Here is a 20,661-nt window from a genome sequence, read left to right as displayed (position 1 = left end):
AATACCTTTACAATACTTTTAGTTTCAGGAGTGGAGACAAAAGCAGAAGGTTATATCATCCCAATTAGGATGTAACAGAGTCACGCCATGACCTTTCTCCACATCGAGGTGGAAGTCCAAAACATAGACAATAGACTGCGTCATCTGCGGACAGACACACAAAGGATTGGCTCCCATAAAGGCACTTACACATTATGGAGCTATGCACCATCAATTAAACTTTACAGTTTACAGGCTTGAAATAGACGATGGCTGTTTCAGCAAGGACAATAGGATCAAACTACAGTATCCTGTTTTCTCCACCCACCGTCACGATGCCCACTCTTTGTCAAAATCTCCTTTTCCATAGATACTGCATTGCATACCTTGGGACGATGTTGTGTTGCTGCATTTATTTAGATCAGCGCCACACAGCTCTATATAGAACAACAATAATAATCCGCCATATCAAAAAGTACAAAATATCAAATGTTTACAAAATTGACAAAGTTCAAAAAACGTTCTGCCTAGTGGTGAAAGCATTCTCTATGTCCTGTCTTTCTTCGTTCATTTGGTCAAGACCAAAGAAAATACATTGTTGCCTTTTATTTTGGTCCAGTTCTTGTTCACACTGACTTATTACAAACGAATCAGGAGCTGTTTGCTTAAACTTATATGGACAGACGCATACGGAAACTAAATTAGTTGCCAAATCACTGCACAATGCAACAAGAGAGACAGATGAATCCGGACCACCTATACCACAGCGTATACACTAAATCTGACACTTATGTAAATCTTTAGTGAATACCAGACTCAACATTTCATTTGTAAACAGAGAAAAGATACATTGCTACATGTCTGCTGGTGAATGTTCATGTCCGCCTTTAAAGCACAGATGAGCTGACGTCATCCTGCAGTGTCTCCTATTTTTGACTAAAGAACCCATTAATAATATCTATTCCAGAGGTTTAAGAATATAAATGAGAATATATAGTTATGTCTTTGTTATGAGAGCAATCAGACAAACCAGGTCAGTTCCTAAGCTCTGGTTTGCTGCGATTTGTCATCTGTCTCGTTTACAGTATGGCTCCCCAGTGTTGATCATCTTTTATGTGTTGTAAACTACCTCCAGTGATCGAGGGCATCCACTGCAGTCATCTGCTCTACTTCAAAACTGCAATCACGTGCCTAAACGTTAACATGCTTTCCACAACAACAACAAAAAACACCGTCTTACTATATAAATTAAACTGTGCAATTGTGTACAACACTCAGACCCCACACAGAAGTCAAAGGAGAAGTAAAATGTGCAATAAAAGATGGATTCGAAAAAAAGGCCAACATGTTATCCCCACAAATCCTGTTCCTCTCTTGCCAAGTTCCCCCGTTTTGAAGTGTGTCTAGAGTGTGTATACCAGTTTATCCATCACTATAAGCAGAGCTACAAAAAGAAAATACGTGTTATTGTAAAAAAAAAAAAATAAATCTCATCAGGAGAAAATCTAAATTTTTCCTTAAAGAAACACTTTAATTAAGGATTAAGGAAATATACTTAGAGTCTTAGAGTTCAGAGAGTACAGCCACAGTGCCTTACCCTTAATAAAAGTTTCGTAAAATATTTCTAACTTGGCTCAGTCTGTAAAAATAGAGCCAGTGAGTTGATATTTGTATGATAAATGTTACTTATATCTGTGTGTATCTATGGCCATGTGTATGTATGTATGTATGTATGTATGTGTACACTAGGGGCGTCTACTGCACACAAACCATTCATGAGTACTATTTTGGGATTTCTCATCTACCTGCCTTTATCAGTGTTTCCCTAACATCAAACAGAGTTCAAGGTCTTCAAGCCACATTGGTCAGATTAATGCCTTTTTTAATGAGGAATGTTGTTTTTATTGCCTCCCTGTTCTTTACGACTGCTCTGGTGCCTCGCTCCAAATGTCCTTCAATGTACATTAAATAAAAAAAATAAAACCAGCTGGATCAACAGCACTGTTTCCCACGCTCAGTTATATATATATTTTGTTGCTGCTAATACCCATACATATATTTTTATATATGTTTCTTTGTTGATACAGAGACAGGTGATTCAGTGCACTTTGGTTATCAATTACATTTTCTTCTTCTGAAATGAATAGATTTCATTAGATACAGGTGCTTCTATTTGTTGCTATTAAGCATTAATTTGAGACAGTATTGGACCAGACATTTTCCTTCACCTACTCTATTTTTCCATTAGTGTCTATACTAGGACTCTTTGTCCACGCACAGGTAATGATAATGTTCCTTAGCGCTTCATTAATTTGTCTACAAAGAATACATCCCACAATATCATGGATCATAAGTATTGTTGCTATGGTTAAATAATGTTCAACTGTAGTTTAATTACACGCATAATGTTTTTTTGTTTGTTTACTATATCCCAAAATAAGATTTTAATAGACTGTCAGCTAATCAGAGGTGAGTATATTCCATGGCCATAACAAAAGAGGGCGCATTGCCTTTACTCTTGTGGGTGGCTGTCCAGTTTGGAAGCATTTTCTTTTAAACTTGCTGATTGTTTTTAATTACTTTAAAGACAACAACACATTTTAAAAATATGCTCATCACAGGTTCTCAAGAGAGAGGCCAAGAATATTCATCAATTTATACATCAAATGGATTTAGATTTGCATCAATGCCTTGATTAAATAAGGAATTGGTTGATCACAATTGTTGGTTTGTTAATTTTTCTGTGAATTAATTGTTTCCATCATCATACAGAACATGCAGACATGATGATGGTTGGTTTGTGTGGATTGTCTGTGGTCAGCATGACTCACCATGGTCTTTAGCTTTTCCATGTAATGTATACAGTAGGTTTACCACAGACATAAGCACTTCCTAACACTTCCTGTCAATGTCAAAAGCAGCCAAAATCAACACAGCATCTAAACCACAAGAACAGGATGATGACAAGACTAAAACAGAATACAAAATGCAGACAAAACCAACTGAAGGAGACTTATAAATACAGATGCAGAGAAATAATGTCAGATTTTGAGAGGGAGATGGAACTAAGAGGGCAACATATGGCTTTGGCTTTCAGATGGCTAAAGAGGCCAAAAACAGAAGGATCATGGGAGGATTTATGGTATTCCAGAGCAATCAGGAACCCGCAATAATTAGACAAAAAGGACCCATAATCCTTATATGGTTGAAAGAAATTTCAAATGCCACCAAGAGAGACATAAACAGAGACATTTTATTTATTTACAATTTAGGTTGTTAGTTAGCTTAATTCAGATCAGTACATAAAACAATCAATAGAATCTAGAAAATACATGGTAAAGCCTCTCCCCTATTAAATGAAACAGCATAAAACACACATGGAAAAGGAGGACAGATGGGAGACCATGATGTCGACACACAGCTGTACATTCCACATCTCCCCCGGTTAATTACTCACTAAAACATCCCATGATCCCTGCAGATTCTTAACAAGCTAAAACCGTAATTCAGAAATGTGCATGATGTCCTTGACTTAAAGGAGTAGTGTTGTGGTGACAGAGATGGACACATTTCAGAGGAAGTCAGTAAATCTCCTGTTTCTGCCCGTAATTTTCCACATAAAACCATCATTCTTTTGTTTGCAGATCTCATACTTAAAAAAAAAAAGAAAAGTCAAGCACTCTTTTTGTCACACAGATAGTATTTCGTACTCTCTGTTGTTTAAACATATGAGCATTCACATATCAACCTCGGTGTAGAAACATCATGTGAGCAACAGCAACACTCTGAACCTCAGGTGATGGAAATGACAAGCCTCATTGAGATGGTTTCTCAGTTTTCACACATGAAACGACAGAGTGAAGCCAAAACAGTGTTTGTGTGACACCCCCCTGTGTTTGAGGTATCAAATGAACAGAGATTACAGACCACTCCAGGTCAGGATGAGTGTTTGATCTGGGAGTGGTGGTGACACGGTTTGTAGGCTACCCTTCAGTAACTCACCCGAGGAGGACAGACGAAACTGAGGAGAGAGATGTAAAACGTGACTGCTGTGATAACGCTAATGAAGGCTCTTAAGGCTACTTGAGTCAACAGAAACCAAATCCGACTACAAGGAAACCTGTGACCATAAGTGGTTGATCTGTGGGCTGTTTGTCAGAGGCTATTGCTCATCCTTAATGAAGGATCTGACCTGTGGCCTTTCCACTTAGAGCGTGGCCAAGAGGAATGCCTGATCCCACTATTCAATTTTGTGGATGCCAATTCATTTCGACAACCACTTGTCTAGTTAACTGAACCCTCAGAAGGCTGCTGCCATCATCACCTAACTTCAGAAGAACTGACTAACATAAAGACACCATTAAGCTCTGGATGTAGGCTTTGGAAAACCAATTTAACCACGATACTAAAGAGTTGGAGGTACTTGTACAAAAGCAAATGAATCAAACCATGTTAATTTGAGGGCTTCCAGATTTATAAGGGAGACCTTGTGCAAGTGCAAACTGCTGATGTACTCTATGCAAGGTGGAAACCTCTGGTTCTGAAGGTGAAGCAAATGTGGAGGAGCCTTAAACTTGCATTCTTTCTAGTGGCCATCAGAGGCGACTCCTCTGGTCACAAAAATAAGTCTGATTGTATAGATGTCAATTAATGAGATTTCTACGAGAAAATAATCCTACTTCTCATTTCTCAGTAAACATTGTAAATTGAGTTTACTAGTCAAATACTAGTTTCAGGTTTTCTCCAATACAGCATGATGTTCATTCATTTCTTAAAATATGGTCCCATTTAGAGTAAAATAAACAATAAAACAGGGTAGGCTTTAGGACGTGGCTACCTTGTGATTGACAGGCTTCAAAACTGTAATCAACAAACCAATGGGTGACTACGCTTACTTCTTATAAAACGCCTATGATGTATGCATAATTTCCACTGGGAACGGCTGGGACATGTCCTCCTCACTTTTCAAAAGTATATCATTTATTTCCCCCCACTTTAGTTTCTGGTTGATTTTCAAATAATATGTATCTAAGTTTCTGTAGGAAAGGATTTAAAGGAAGGTTACCATATTATCAAGGTTCACATAGCATATATTTTAGTTTATACTACTAATATAATTTTGACATAATTTGTCATTTTCTAGACTGGTTGATACAACATGTATATCCAGTTTACAAACACCAAGGAAGGAAGGAAGGTACACCCTTATGGCATTTTGTATTTGCCTGAGTTTTCACCATTTTCATTTTGATTGTCTGTATCTTTGTGTGTGCATATACTGTATATTTATACACTGCATGTCAGACAATCTGTCACTGTTATGATGTGCCATGGTAGCAGCTGCCCTTCTTCACACTAATGATGAGAAAGCTTAAACTCGTTGAATTTGAAACACCTGGCCACTGTTAACAAGATGCTCCGAGAATGGTTCCTGTATGTGTAACACACATCTGTGAGGGGAACATGCTGCGTGATACGCCTTGATGTATATCTGCACTATATCTCAATGTCAGTGGTGAGACGGATTCTGCACTGGCTGTGTGATACTCCCTTCTCCAGCTGAGAATCATCTCATTGACGAATTCACTCTTAGCATGCAACACAAAGTTAACATCTGAATCAAGAGGATACATGAAATATTTGGGAAGTTTTGTTCATAGTGAGTGTTTTTGGCTATGCTAGTGGTGTGGCATTATGGATGACAATGTCAGTTTGATGGTTGGTCAGTCCATCACTTTGGTCCAGACTGAAATATCTCAGCAACTGTTGGATGGATTGCCATACAATTGTGTACAGATATTCATGTTCCCAGAGGATGAATTCCACTGACTTTGATGATCCCAACTTTTCCACTAGCGCCACCAAGAGGTTGGCATTGTAGTTTAGTTTTTTTGTTTTTTTATATCTTGACAACTGTTCGATGGATTGACAGGAAGTTTTGTTAAGCGATCACTTAACTTTTGATTATTAGGTCAATATCTTAATTTGTTCGATACTTCGAACAAATGACATTCCGATTGGTCTCCGCTGTACTTTGTGCTTACTGCTAATTTGCAAATGTTAGCATTAGGGATGTTAACAATCAACTGCTTGACTGTTAAAAGATAGCTGAGGAAAATTCTGAGCTGAGCAAGAGCAGCTGCTTGTCACTAAAATGAGAATAGCTGGTTCACCAAGCCCACCTGAAGTGAGCCTGGAGTTGTTGCTAACTTTGGGGCTAATGTTAGCACCCTTCACTTTAATCACCAAGACACAGGAACTTGGCTTAATTTGGGTCACACTGCACTGCTACATTCACAGCTGCTAATTGTTCTGGATGGGTGAACTGGCTCCTCACTTGTCTGTTTTGCATATACACTATAAATAGGTTAAATGATGGATTTAACCTGTTTGTGTATTGGTTATTGCTTTGCATTGGTTGCAGCTGGGAGGCTTGTTCGGCACTTCAAACACAGCACCCCTGCATGAAAGGCACTAATCTTGTCATTAACTGTTGGGAGGTTAGCAAAGTTGAGCTATGGGTCAGAAAAAAAATCCAAATTAGCATCCCTAGTTAGCATGATAACATGCTAAATTTCAATGGTGAACATGATAAACATTTAAAATGCTAAACATCAGCATGTTAGCATCCTTGTGAGAATGCATGCAGATGTTATCATTTAGCTCAAAGCACTATAACTACAAGCCTCACAGAGCCACTAGCATGGCCGTAGATGCTTAGATTTGTTAAAAAACAATAGATGTAGAACAAGGTAGCAAAGTGTTAATTTCTTTTTTTCTATGTAAAATTAATTTTGTTCATAAGAAACAACTTTTTTTTCCATCCATTCAGCTTAAAATAAACACACAGGGTATTTTCTCAGTTTTCTCCATTACACAATTTAAATTTGAGTAACTTTCTTACATGTAGAGTTTTAACATAGTTCAAATGCTTTGCCCTCCCGTGCACATATGCAGCTTTAACCTCTAAAAGTGATTTAAACACTTGCAGTTTGGGTTAATGCCAGTTGGCCAATAGAAAGGTCAGCCCTGATGCTGTGGTTCAAGGTCTGTTCACTGTTTAAACAAAAGAGAAAAATCTTGAACAACATCGAACTTGAATGAGTTCTCTACAGTGTTTGCGGCTTCCCTGTAGCCTCAGTAAATACGTGACAACACAAGAGGGGATCTGTGTGAGACATTCTTGTTTCGCTGGATAAAAAGGGGAAAGAAGCGTGTCTAAATGTCTCCTTGGGAAAATTGTGACTGATAGTAAAGTATATGAAAATGCTTCATCACTATTGTACTTTTTCAACAATCAATTAACTTATTAATGAATTAATTTAATTTACGTATTTCATCTTGTATGTTTTGTCTGCCAGGCTGGTTCTTGTTTTTCAGCGCAGTACTAGAATACAAACAGTAGAAAAAGACGTTAAAAAAAATGGCTTGTAGGCCAGCGTGTCAAAAGGGTGAGTTTATCATTTCTGTGCAGCTTCAGCTTCTAGCTATAGTACAACATAAAACTGAATTAAATAATCAGATTCCAACTGTAAAACAAACACATCCCCAAAACGGTTAGAAACACACACACACACACACACACACACACACACACACACACACACACACACACACACACACACACACACACATTTGTATACATAAACCGGAAGAACTAAACATCAAACAAAACCATGTTTGTGTTGGGGTAGTTATTATTACTGAGGCATGTCTTAATATAACACCAGATGTCCCAAAGGCCTCCATTATGGTGATAAGGGAAATTCTCGTGCTGGCCATAATGGATCTTACAGATTTCATACCTGATACTCAGTACAGCTTGTCTGAACCAGTGCTTCTTTACAGCTAATTCATCTTCCTGCCACACCAACCATCAACTTCCTGTTAGAGAGTTTGAGTCTGTGTGCACTCATAAAAACACCCCAAACCAAGCACATTTACAAACAGAAAATCCATAGAAAATAGGATAAAAGGAATGAATGAAGTTCAAATGTCTTAATGTTAACATGGGAACAGCTGTGAGAATAAACACATCATGTTGTGAATCCTCATATTCAAGCGGAGCAGCTCTGGAAAGCAACTCAACATTTTGAGTAATATCTAGAGATCCACATAAAAGATGTTATTGTGTGCACAGTAAATTGAAATGAAAGGGGGAAGAGTGGTGAGAGGGAGCGGTCGAGACAAAGGGACAGGGTCACTCTGCTAAGAGCAGGACATAACTTTGAAGGAGAACATGAACTAGAGCAGAGGGACCTGAAAGAAGCAGAGCAGAGACTCCCACTGTGCTCCTCTGGCTGGGCTCCAGTGTAAACACAGCTCTGGTTTCTGCCCTGGACCTGACACAGCTGGACCTTCCCTCTCCTTCACCGGCCTCAGGTCAAACAGACTCTCAACTCCATTTCCCAGAGGGGCACACTTCTAATCAATGCTTCCTGCTACAGTCTGAGCTAAATAGAGTTGGGATTAGAACCGTTTCTGTTCTGCATTCTATAGTGCAGTCCAAACTGTCAGACCTTGCTATGTTGAAGGCCCTACTGTTTAGCCCTCTAATCAGATGATCAATCACATTCAGATGGGAGGATCCATTCAGTAAGAACCTGGACACCTGATAGGCCTGAGAACAGTCATGTTTGCTCTTTTACTTCTACTTACGAGTAGACAATTACCTCATAAGAAATCCAGAATGATGACTCACACGGGTTAAGGAAGATATTCATAGACAGATTTGATTTAGTTATTCATGATTGGGATGGTAGGATTAGTATGGCTTGAGTCCAGAGACAGAGAGGATGGAAATGGCAAAATAGTCAGGAGAACAGGTTGTTCATGCCACAATAAGAGTAGCCATGCTGGTGGCTCTGTGAGGCTGCGGCTCTTTGAGCTAAATGCTAACGTCACGTTACAATTCATCTTAGAGATGATTGAATGCATAAACCAAATTTCATGGCAATAGTTTTCAAGAACTTTTACTCAAAGCCACAAATGTCAGCGTCATGGTGGCGTTCGACGAAAAGTCTCAGGATCACCTAAGTTATTAGGGTACCATTGATACCAGTAACTCATTTCATTGAAATACATCTAATAGTTGCTGAGATATTACTGACCAAAGTGGTGGCAGGCTAATAGGCCGCCAACCAGACAGGCAAAAAGACAGACAGGGGATAATAGAGAGAGACGGAGAGTGAGAAGGAGAAATTGGACATGGTCATGTTATCACACATTTTGCATTTAACTTTGTTAACATTCTTCCCATGACAAGAAATAATTCAGTCTAATCAATTAGGCCACAGCTGCGATGGAAATGAATGTTCTGTCTCCAGTCCAGAGGGAAAAATGTGTAAAGCCTGGCAGTGAGATCAGTGAATGGCCATGTTCCTACTGGATGAGATTGCGACATTATGGAAGGCCGACAAACTGCAGGATATAATATGAATCAAATTCAAACAAATGACTCCAGAAATGTAATCACCATGTAGGCACCTGTTGAACCAAACAGCACATAATCTAACAAGCCAGGAGTCATTTTGTGAGAGTACGTAAGGTCTTTGTGTAAACACAGCTGAAGCAATCCTTCCATCTGAGCTCACTGAGAAAACTCACCTCTACTGAGGAGACACAGACGACCAGAGACTCACGTGTAGGATGAGGACACGAGGGGGAGGAGGGGGAGCTAAAATGTGAAGGAGACAAGCTCAGAGAGGAAGAGTACAGTAAATGAGAGGGAGGACAGAGCGTCTGCCAAGTGTCCCTTTATGAGATGGATGGAGAGAGAGCGAGGTGACAGAAGACAGGGGAGGTAGAGACCAGTGGCAAAATGAGGCTATAAAAGGAAGTGAGGGACAGAGTTGTACAGAGAGACTGTAGCCTGGAAGGACTGGGAGGAATTCTTGCAGCACAGCCTGATGGGACCCCTGTGTCTCTCCATTAATCACTGTGAGATGGAGTAAGGGCAAAGGACAGGGCCGGATACATATCCAGTATATAGGGATTTTCCAGAGGCAACGTCCACAATGAATTTACTTCCGAACTTCATTCCAAGTCAAATAAAAGTAAGTTTAAACTGACTTTACTGCAGCAAGTTACGTTCACACAAAGCACTGATTTACTGTTACTGGCAAATAAGATAATGTAGATGTTGAAAAGCACAGTAACCAACTACAAAAAGCATTTCTTGCAGAAAACGCAGTGTGAACACTGACAGGTGGAAATGCATTCCAAAGCATTGCTGGAGAGACTGTGCTAGAACTAGTTTCACCCCCCAAAAAACACGAGTGAAACCATGAGTGTTTGCCTGACCATAAGCCCTGGCCCTTCAGAAGGTTGTAAAAGCTCAATATCACTCAATATTATCACGATATCTGCAGGCTAATATGTGAAACAGAAGTCAGGGTTAATGTGATGTCAGGTTGCCGTAAATCTCTACCCAACAAACCACCATGATAAATCATTATTGAGAACCACGATTATAAGTTGTGCTGGTCCACCACTATTACCTCCAGTGCATAGCATTTACTGTTTTAATTTTGCAGTTGCATGATTGTAACTGTGAGGTATATTTCCTCATCAGAAGGTGTACATGTAGGCTCTGTGCGGTCATCCGCGTACCTGACCACGGGAACTTATCATTGAGCGGCCACACACACCACTTGCTTTCCGCGCTTTTCTTTTTTTATATGATTGCAAAACAGACAAAGCAGCTGATGAAGAATGAAGACTCTTCATAGAGTGACTGTCCAATATACATTTGAAGGAACGCAGCAATTAATTCAGGACATAATTGACAGATTTATTGATAATGAAAGTTGACCCTGAAAAATATAGAGAGAAACTGTTTAGCATAATCAGTCAAAGTATATATCGATAAATTGCTCAAACCTAGTACTGCATACTTCCAAGATGAAAGTGCATTGGTAGGTATGTACAGATCCGTTTTTCGAAAATAGAAGTAAACTATCTTTAAGTACCGTTTCTGTGAGAGTTTGTGTGTGTGTGTATCTGCACACACAAAGTACAACATGTATTGTACCAGGGCAGTGGTACTGTGGCTGTCACACATGACTGGTAATGAAAATGAAGCATGAAGAGTGATTATCCACATTGAACCACTGGTATTCCTATCTCCCTGTGCTATAATAATATAATACATTTAAATGTCTTTTTGCCAACTAAAGGACTGACAGACACAGACTCAGTGCAGGATGACTGTATACAAGCTTTAGTACACTGCACATATGTGTATACTTTATGTCTGTGTAGATTAGCAGACAACCATTTGAATCACCGTACAGTGCTGTCAGGTCTCTGAAAGAACTACAAAGGTACCATAATATAATCGAAGGCAGTGCAGTAATGTAAAATGTTCTGAGATGGGATCAAGCCACAGAGACCACACAGTACCCAGGTGACATCAGTCATCCACTGGCAGGCAAAAATGAATACTTCAGAGATAAAATATAGACTGTATATACTTTATAAACAGTCTATGGGTTTAGTGTATTCAAAGTTTATTATATAGACGTGGGAACACTTTGAGGTATTTGGAATGAGACCAGATTCAACACAGATTGTAAAATACAGAAGTTCAGACTGACATTGGGCTCTAGTCGTCACGCATACGTTACCTTCTCCATTTCATGATTCTTCATATACAGTATGAACAACACCGAGTTCACATTGAGAATATACAACAAACTCAGTAAACTCTGGAATACTACGTGGGGTCCAGCGGGTTGTAAAGAAACTCTTGACACATTTAAACTCCAACCCGTTTCCTTTTCCTGTTTAGAGAGCTTCTCTGGATAATCTATTTTGTCTTCACACAATGCACTCAGGATGTGTCCCATAAAACTGAACTTTGCTAAGCCCACAGATAAAGTCAGTCCACACTCTCAGCACGTGCAAGAAAGTTAGGCTCACACACTCACAGATCCTGCCCATACTGGACAGATCTCCTGAACTTTTAGTCCTCTGCTTTCAACAGTACATCATTGTACATTTGTGCTTGTTTAAGAAAGGCAATTTGTACACCAATGGGGGCAAACTGCCAATCTCACCAGGCCGTTCCTCACCATCACAATGTTGAACCGCAGAGACTAATCAAATAATCACCACCACAAAGTACCATTTCAAACAGCTGTTCCTGAGGAAACAATACTTAAGCAAACAAAAGACACACATACTGTACATCCATTCACATGTGAGCGCACATGCACGTGCATCCACACGAACGTCACGCAGTTAAAACCGCAGCGAGGTCAGAGAGGTCCGTCTGTGAAGTGAGGGCAACACCTCAGTGGAAAATGCATGTCAACACACAACGCACACATCCACGCTTGCACACACCGGTGACAGGGAAGCCCCACACATGGGCTTCTCATCCGAGACTGTGGCTTCCTGCAGCACGGTACAATGGGCTCTTCCCCTGATTGTTAGAGCCAGGCGATCACTATATCACAGCCACTATTTTGGCAGGGAATGTGCTGGCCATTTTTCTATCCTTATCACAGGCAGACATCTTCCTCCTCGCCCCGGACACACGCCTTCCTCTACCATAAAACAATCACTTTTGGGAGGTCAGTCACGTGTCTGCTTTCCATCGGGTGACCCCATCACAAAGCACTCATTCGCACTTAAGCTTTCCCAAGTGAACTGCGCGGCTGTGAAACCAATTTTGACTACATTTCTATCATTTGCATCGTTTCCCCATTCTCTTATGGCTCTTCACAACATAATCTGTTCAATTTAGTTTGACCGTGTGGTTGCAAAGTGAACCGTGCCAAATAGGCATATGCAGAAACAACATCTATCACGATCATCCACTTAGCTGGTAATTGCAAAAGCAGATGTTGCTGCTGGGCTTCCAGGTACTGTGGGAATCAGTAGCCAAAAACGTCTCTCTTCCAGGGTCACAGCCCAAACTCCCACAACGCAGACATCTTCTTCCAGCATCATCCCCGCATTCCACCGTGCTCAAACACATCTTGAAATATATTCTCAAACACACGAGAATCAGAGCCCCTCAAAGGGTCCTATACGAAACATCCTGTTAACATTACTGCCTCAGAAGCCTTCCTTCCTCCACCAACGGACACTGATAAACGGTATTTGTGCGCATGGTTTATGTACATGTGTAAAGGGGAAGTGCACATGCATGGAATCATGTTTTCTAGTCTTGCATCTTCATGTAGAATGCAAAGCAGGAAATCCAGAAATTAGGATCCTCTGAAGAAACGGTCCCCAAGGCCCTGTAATGTGGCACCTTAGAGTCAAAGCACAAGACCGATAAAGCTGACTTCAAGGGTTCAGAAAGCTTCAAGTGAACTTTTCCACAGGGCTACACTTCAAGGTGGGTTGAAAAGCTTGTCATAATAAAGAGGGACAAGAGACACAATTTATCAGTCAGTCAATTTCAGTGATTATCAAGCAAAATATTTGTTGGTGCCAGTAGTCAAATATGAGGATTTGATAGATTGTTGTCATATATGATAGCAAACTCAAAGTATTTGGGTTTAGGACTGTTTAAAACAGGAAACTGGGATAGACATTTTTGTCTTTACTTTCTAATTTTTCAAATTTATGAATGGATCAAGAAAATGATTGTTAGTTGCAGCCCTGGTGGACGTTAGTTCACTCCATCAGAACCGCTTGTTTTGATGATCAAACCCTCCTCCCAACACTTTTCCAGAATTTGAGAGGCTGTTTCCAACAATTTCTGTAACTTTTGTAAAATGTCAATTTGACATTTACAACCATTCAAGCTATGATTACCAGCAGCCGAGGTAAGAAAGGAGCCAGGGTTTGAACTTCTCTCTCAAGCTCTCGTTTTTCATTCGTTACGCAACTACTTCTGTCACTTTTTGTGTTTACAACTGAGCGCAATATTAAGAATGCTTTCCAGGAAAGCCTGAAAATGTGTTCTGCTATCCCCAAACTGTATTTAAATGATTACAGCGTCTTGTCTCCCTTCTCTCCATAATGTGTGACTCTTCACCTCGGCTTTAAGTGAGGCCAATTGAAAAACAAGCATGAACACAGTTGCCAACATCACACAATACTTTTCTCGATCAAATCAGAGAGGCTTTCGCAGCTCAGTGCGCAGACAGGGTGAGTCACATCACCCCACCCTGTGGAGTCCCGCTTGTTTACGAAGGAAGGTGCAACGTGAAAATTCAGAAAATAACAAATTAAATCACACATGCAAAATATCTGGAGGATTCAATTTTCAATAGGAAGGGGAATTCCAAATGTAAAACATCACATGGAGAGGGATGGTGGGAAACAGTTGTTCAACACAGAGGCTTGGGTCTGGTTCGCAGAACTGAAACAGTCCCATGAGTCAGATTTGGATTTGATATTAAACAGGAACATATTTTTTGAGAAGCAGATTGAGAAATCCTGAGTCAGAGGGGAAACTTCACAGAGTGTTGTTTGATTGGTTACTGCTTTCTTTCACCCTTTTCTACATGTAAAATCAGTACGTCATTACATGGAGCTCATAACTGCTAAAGCTGACTCCTTATCATCCTTTCAACAGCTTCTTTAATGTGCACAGATGGGGCTGTTTTAGCAAAAGGTCAAATGCTGGTACGTCACACCCAGAAACTGAAGCTATTTTTTTTTCTAACTCAAGCTATTTGTATAATCATTGGGAGCCAGTCCTTCATTTGACAGTTTGCAGCCTGCACAGAGCACATGGACGATACCAAACTAAAATTAGACTGCTGTCTTCCAGTATCACCGCCTTGGAGCAAAGCTGCACAATACACAGAGGAGCTGAGCTGTGTCACACGCTTTTAATCGAGACCAAATCAGATAAAAGCAAGAGACAACGGGCCTTTTCATCACGACCGAGAAAGTAACTTTTTCATCTGAGAGCCTTAAATATGATCAAATGTCTGACATAACAACTGGCCATCTCACGAGCTGCAACACACAGAAAAGCAAAACACACTCACAAACACTTAAAGAGTGCACACATGGATTCAGCATCATGTGTGCATTTTCCTTCCATCAAGCCCACATTTGTGAGCTTGATGGAAGGAAAAACAAAGCAGGTCATGCAAAGTCAGTAGGTATGGAAAGAGAGAGAGGATAAAAAGTAATTGGGCAATTACTTTGGCCCAGCCAAACATTAGAATTGTTTAATGAAACATCTGCATTTTCTCTTTCACGTACACCACCTGAAGGTGTTTAGGCATATGAGGAAAAACAATAAAACTATTTATGTCAACAGGAGGGGATTTTTTCCAAAGCAGGAGCAGTGAACTGTAATGTCAACAAACACTTGGCGCTGCTCCACTGATAATGAACACGTATTTTGTCCTGTAAGAAGAAGGTATGACCTCGTCCATTCACAGATAGATTATACTTCACTATCACTATGTGAATGCCATCATACTACATTCAGTGGCTTTCCATCCATCTGTTTTCAATTTCCAAATAAAACTAGAATTACCACCTTGGTGGTTTTATGCCTCCGTCAACCATTTATGTTGCAGTATACATCCCTGCACTTCATCATTTTATCCTATAAGACATTTGTCAACTAAACTTGAAGAAAGGCGTTCCTGAGCTATCGCATTCACAAGAATAGGATGGGACCTTGACCTGTGACCTCAAAAATCGTATCAGTTCATCTTTGAGTCCATGTGGACGTGTGTGCCAAATTTGAAGAAATTACCTCCAGGCTTTCCTGAGACATCGCGTTCACGAGAATGGACCGTACGTGCGGATGCACAAACAACCCGAAAACCGTGACAAAGCAAAAAATCCGAAAAAAAAGTCAAAACGACGTAAACATTTTTTACTCTTGGCTGAGGTGGAAAAATTGGTGAATGAATAAAAGCAAAATGCAAGAAACCTTCAGATCTGTGTGGACCGATGAGGAGACCGTAACGTTCCTGTAATGAATACATGAAACAAATGGATATATTTCACATTTCCCACCACATTACTTTCATTCCTTTGATGTTTAAGTGGCGCTATTATAATTACGTCTTTTCTACTGCAACGATTTAATGGTACATGACTGGAAAAATTGGCGCCACCAGCTGTTTATCTCGATTCTCTGAACTCCTTATATTCACATAACAGCAGTGGATGGAATCCCTTTTTTGGATGGAAACTTGGCTACTTTCACTGTTGATATGCTTATGACATCAACTGTTCGTCTAGGTTCCCCAGAGTTCTACACAATTACTTCAAACAAGTGAGTAGAAAGAGGTTCAGCATCAAGCTTCAGGACATTAAGCTGATGCAGGGACCTGCCCTTTGACCTCTCATTGACACTCTTATCAGTTGTTACGACCCCTCCCTTCCACTAGGGGTCTGTGTCCTGTTTGCTGTCTCTTTTCTGTCTTTCAGGATGTTGATCTTCAGCTAAATGAGCCACACCTGAGCCTGGTGTGGTTCCACCTGAACATTGACGGTCTCTTCTTTGACCGACACGTCTGCTGATTTATTTAGTTTCTTTCAGACATTTTCACACATGCTGACACTACTGATTACTGACTCTCCATGTTTGTTTTGTTTAGTTAATGTTAGCCTTTAAATAAATGTGTTTATTTATTATTTTTTACACTTGTCTGGTCTCCCATTCATGTTGCAGCATTTGAGCCGGGTTGTAACGTCAGTCGAAACCCACAATGGTAAATCTTTCAGTTTGGATATAAGGACAAGACATTACGGCCCTGCTTTATGTATCATACACTGCCATTTTATCCAAACTAATTAACTGATAATTCATTTATAAAACATATTTGAATTCATAATAACAGGCCTAAGTTAGGTAGTTTGCTGAAAGGCTCATACTGGTGTTTTATCTTCTTTGATTACAGACTTCCCTCTTTGTCCTTGTGTTTCCTTGCTCAGCGACAGTGGAGGGACATTAGCACAAAGAGGGACTTTCATACTAAAAAGATTGCAGCTTTGGAAGATTTCTACCTGAGACTGCTTAAATGTCATATTGGCTTCAGCTGAACTTTAGAATGCTCTTTGCATCAAATCGAGACTGATTTTGATCCCCATTACTTACAGAGGAGTTGTGATAAGGATCACTTAATGGCCAGTATAGACAGGAGGAATTATATACGTATATTACCATTGCACCAGCAGATATGGGAACAAGAGTATTGTTTTAAGACGGATTTAAAAATAAATAAATAATCAAAATCATGAATATGGTACCTCTGACAGTTTTCAAACGCATGCTGTACAGATTCAGATCTTCTAATCTGATTTTCACCAGGCTATCAGGAAGCTGTTGGTTCCCATTCATTTATGTACAATATGAATAACAATTAGCAGTCTCTTAAAACCTGCTACAGACAGATAAACCATCAGAGTGAACATATAGTGAAAATGTATTTCAGTGCCATAACGCAGATGTAAGTACAGCAACCCTTAATCCCTGCCAGGTCAAGGGTCAAACAAAGCACATACACACCATAGTATAGCTCTACATGAAACCCCATTTCTGTTTATTCAGTTTGCAAAAGCAAAAAAAAGAGTAAATGTCCTAACTCAAACCACTAAAATTTCAACATGAGTAATTTCACAAGAAACAGTTTCGAGCTCTGCTGTTATTTACCGGTATGCAAAGCCAAGAACCCTCCTACAGGAGGGAACTCCCCAAACCAGACACTCCCACGGTTTGCTCCAACAGAGTCAAACCAATCCCGGACACACCGTCGGGTTCATTTTTATACCTTTACGACCAACTGCGATTTGCAAGTGAAAGTTAACAAGCAAAAATCAAACACAACGTGGGAGAGAAAACTTACCGCGTGCGCTCCCGAGGCGAGGATGGCAACGGAGAGGCACAGCAGCAGCAGCCTGTGGTCAATGAGAATGACAGCGTTCATAACAATGCCACTGATTTATTTTTAACGTGATGATTTTACTGCGTAATGATCCACTCACCTCAGATGTTTCAGTCTTCTGTTGTGTTGTCCCTGCATGGTCCCACTCATGCGCACCGAAAAACTTCAGTCCCGCTGTTTCACTTGTAGAGACACTTACAGCATGTCTGTCCGACCTGATGAGCACATCAAGACCCTGTACGTTAATACAAACTGTCAACATATGAGTCCACACATGTGATCCACCTGGTTAGTGTCTACAGAGACGACTTCATCATTAGTCACAATTTCTGCTGTAAATAGTACCTCACAAGGTGTTCCGCTCTCGTGCAACAGCTGCAACGATAGCTCGATTTTCAAGAGTAGCCTTTCATCAATTTGCCATCACTTTAGTAAGATTTGTTACTTACAGTCACAACCAGGCTACCTGAGGCGGTAAGGTGAAGGAAATTGATATCACGGGGCAAAAGATGCGCGGGATCCCGGGCTGAAAAGTTTTCGGGTGAAGGTATTAAACTACCTGTGGCACCAAAAACCTGTTCAAATATTCTCACAAGAAAACACACCAAAGTGAGCCGAGCAGTCCCTCTCCTTACCGAGAAAAGTCAAAGTGTTTGTAACATGCACGGTTGAGTCCGTTTGCATGGGAGCGAGGGTGGTCGTTTTTGGGAGGGGGGTGTGGTGCAGCAGAAACAAGACCAAGTTGCATTGATCAGGACCTCATATCGTTTCAGACAAAGATGCAGCCAAACGTGTCCGTGCTCTGCCGATAAGTTAATAGTCACCCGACGAGAGAGGACGAGAAGCGGCCAACAGGTGGTTGTTTTTGGGCACCCTGCACTGGTCCACTGCGCACCGCCACGATGCTGTTACCGTCCGGCACCCTGTTGCTGCTGGCGGCTCTCTACTGCAGTGTAGACCTGACGGGGGCTGAGGTAAGTGGACATAACTACAGCATTGTGAGGAACTTAAAAGTGTTCTTGCGCGGAATGTGTATCTTGTAAACGTTATTTGCTTAAGTTAATGTGCGCAACTTTCAAATAAAGTGCAGATGGTTGATTTTAAAATGTCTTCGTGTATTTAGGAGAGACATACACACAAGTAGGCTATACAGTAAATATATATAGACCTAGTGTATAGTTTTTGTGCAACCATCTGTTTTTCTGTGACAAATTCCGACTGTTAAAACAAGTCATCTGTTATTGAGCTTCAGTCCTCCAAATATACACATTACAGCGTTTTAGTGTCATAGAGACTCTTTATTCCATATTTTTGTATTAGAATATACTCATACATGTATATATATTTTTTTTTTCAATCACTGTAGTGTTATTATGTGTCTTTTCAACCACTTCTTGTCTGCTTGGCTTTATGAGGCAGTTCTAATACTTTGAGTTGAGTCTACTCCCAGTCCAGCCTCCTCCACATTGCTGGAGAGAGGGGAAGAGAGAGCGAGAGCGAGAGCGAGAGAGAGGGTGGGGCAGAGAGAGTGCGCGTGCGTGCGTGTGAGGTAGGGGCGAAGTAAGAGGATAAGAGGGAGACTGAGAAGCATACTAAGAACTAAATCATTGGTATGTTTAGATAATCCAATCAACTTTTTTATGAATGTGTCTCTTTAGAATAGAGACAAACGTGTTATTCTCCTAAAGTTGTACTGTATGGGTTTCGTCCAGAGCCCAGACAGCCAGAAGCAGAGACATAAGTCCTCTAACTGTGTCCCTGTTAGCCTGTGTTGCTGTTGGTGATTTAGGCCTGCATGATGCAAAGTTACACACTTGCATTGCAAATAAAGTAATATGAGATATTATGAATCATCAGGAGGAAAACACAGGAAAATATGTTTTTTCATATTCTAGTGGATAAACTCAAGGAGCATGTATCTCTTCTCTCAGTTTGCATAAAACAATGTTTGACATGAAACATGCTAAGACATTTGAATGTAAAGACTTAAAAATATGTACGAATAATAACTGTTAGTGTGAGGAAGTGGAACCAGCAGCTATGCTTTCAACTAGTTTTGTCAGTAAATCTTTTTCAGGGCAAATGTTTGACAAATGGGAATTTCTCAGCTAGACTATAGTAGGTGGCATCACACATGGAGAGTGAATAAGCAATGTTTGGATACATTTCCACATCCAGATTTCCCATTCAAAAGTAGTTTAATGGAAAACAGCAGTGGAGCAGAATAACTGGTGCTTCAAGTCTCCCTTGGGAACAGAAACAGTTTGGAGGCTTTCTGCTCTGTATGTTCATGTATGTGGAGACCCATCGTCGTCGAGCTATTTGTTGAAATATACATAGCTACAGAGCCCACCCTCTGTTGAGAGGCTTGTCAGATGTGGTGCTTTATTTTGAGGCGTGGGTGGAGTTTGTGGCGGAAACACAAGTAGCACAAAATCCAGGTGAGGGGGAGGAAAACATTTCTGGACTGTGTCAAGAGCAAAGCTGAGGAAAAACAGGCTGTTAATCCGTTGGTTTTATTGCACAATGTTCAGTTTCAGAAAAAAATTGACACCCCTCAAGGGAGCCTGGTATTATCTTGTGGGGAGTTTCTCTATCTTCCGGGGTGTTTTAAGAATATATTTTCAGCTGTGATGGATTGTAGCTGCGAGCTGTCACAAAGTACAAAAAGTCAGCTCAAAAATGAATGATCCACATGTTAAAAAATATGTCAATAGAGCTTTTCTCTCCTTTGGCAGCAAACTGGGCAGAGTGGCTTTGACGTCCCTTTCCCTAGATGTTTAATTTAGAAAACAATCTCTTTATTTATTGCGTATTTCTCTGCAGACAAAGCTTTGATTCAGGGAGCTGCGTAGGA

The 20,661-nt window shown here is 40.4% G+C and overlaps 2 protein-coding genes across 4 annotated transcripts in view; one reads left to right on the top strand and one right to left on the bottom strand.

The window, feature by feature from the left end:
- The window catches only part of col4a2 (collagen, type IV, alpha 2), a 60,761-nt gene extending 42,311 nt beyond the window's left edge, over window positions 1-18,450 (bottom strand). For 2 of the 3 annotated variants that reach the window (XM_068704918.1, XM_068704920.1), the window contains exons 1-3: window positions 18,254-18,450; window positions 17,905-18,019; window positions 17,766-17,817 (exon numbers count right to left, since the gene is read on the bottom strand). In XM_068704918.1, the coding sequence (XP_068561019.1) occupies window positions 17,766-17,817; window positions 17,905-17,954 (102 nt within the window). In that variant the 5' untranslated portion in view covers window positions 17,955-18,019; window positions 18,254-18,450. Of the gene's footprint in view, window positions 1-17,765; window positions 17,818-17,904; window positions 18,020-18,149; window positions 18,165-18,253 lie in introns of those variants that run through there. The other variant, XM_068704919.1, reaches the window with a different exon arrangement.
- A 101-nt stretch (window positions 18,451-18,551) lies between these two features.
- The window catches only part of col4a1 (collagen, type IV, alpha 1), a 39,768-nt gene continuing 37,658 nt past the window's right edge, over window positions 18,552-20,661 (top strand). Inside the window, exon 1 of the mRNA XM_068704921.1 lies at window positions 18,552-18,778. Coding sequence (XP_068561022.1) covers window positions 18,707-18,778 — 72 coding nt within the window. The 5' untranslated portion in view covers window positions 18,552-18,706. The remainder of the gene's footprint in view (window positions 18,779-20,661) is intronic.

The sequence above is a fragment of the Cebidichthys violaceus genome, unplaced genomic scaffold, assembly GCF_023349555.1.
Source record: "Cebidichthys violaceus isolate CVI_PGR_0920_01 unplaced genomic scaffold, fCebVio1.0.p SCAF_11, whole genome shotgun sequence".
In the NCBI taxonomy this organism is placed as follows: Eukaryota; Metazoa; Chordata; class Actinopteri; order Perciformes; family Stichaeidae; genus Cebidichthys; species Cebidichthys violaceus.
Note: the sequence above shows the minus strand (reverse complement) of the source record. Positions and strands in the feature narration are given on the sequence as shown.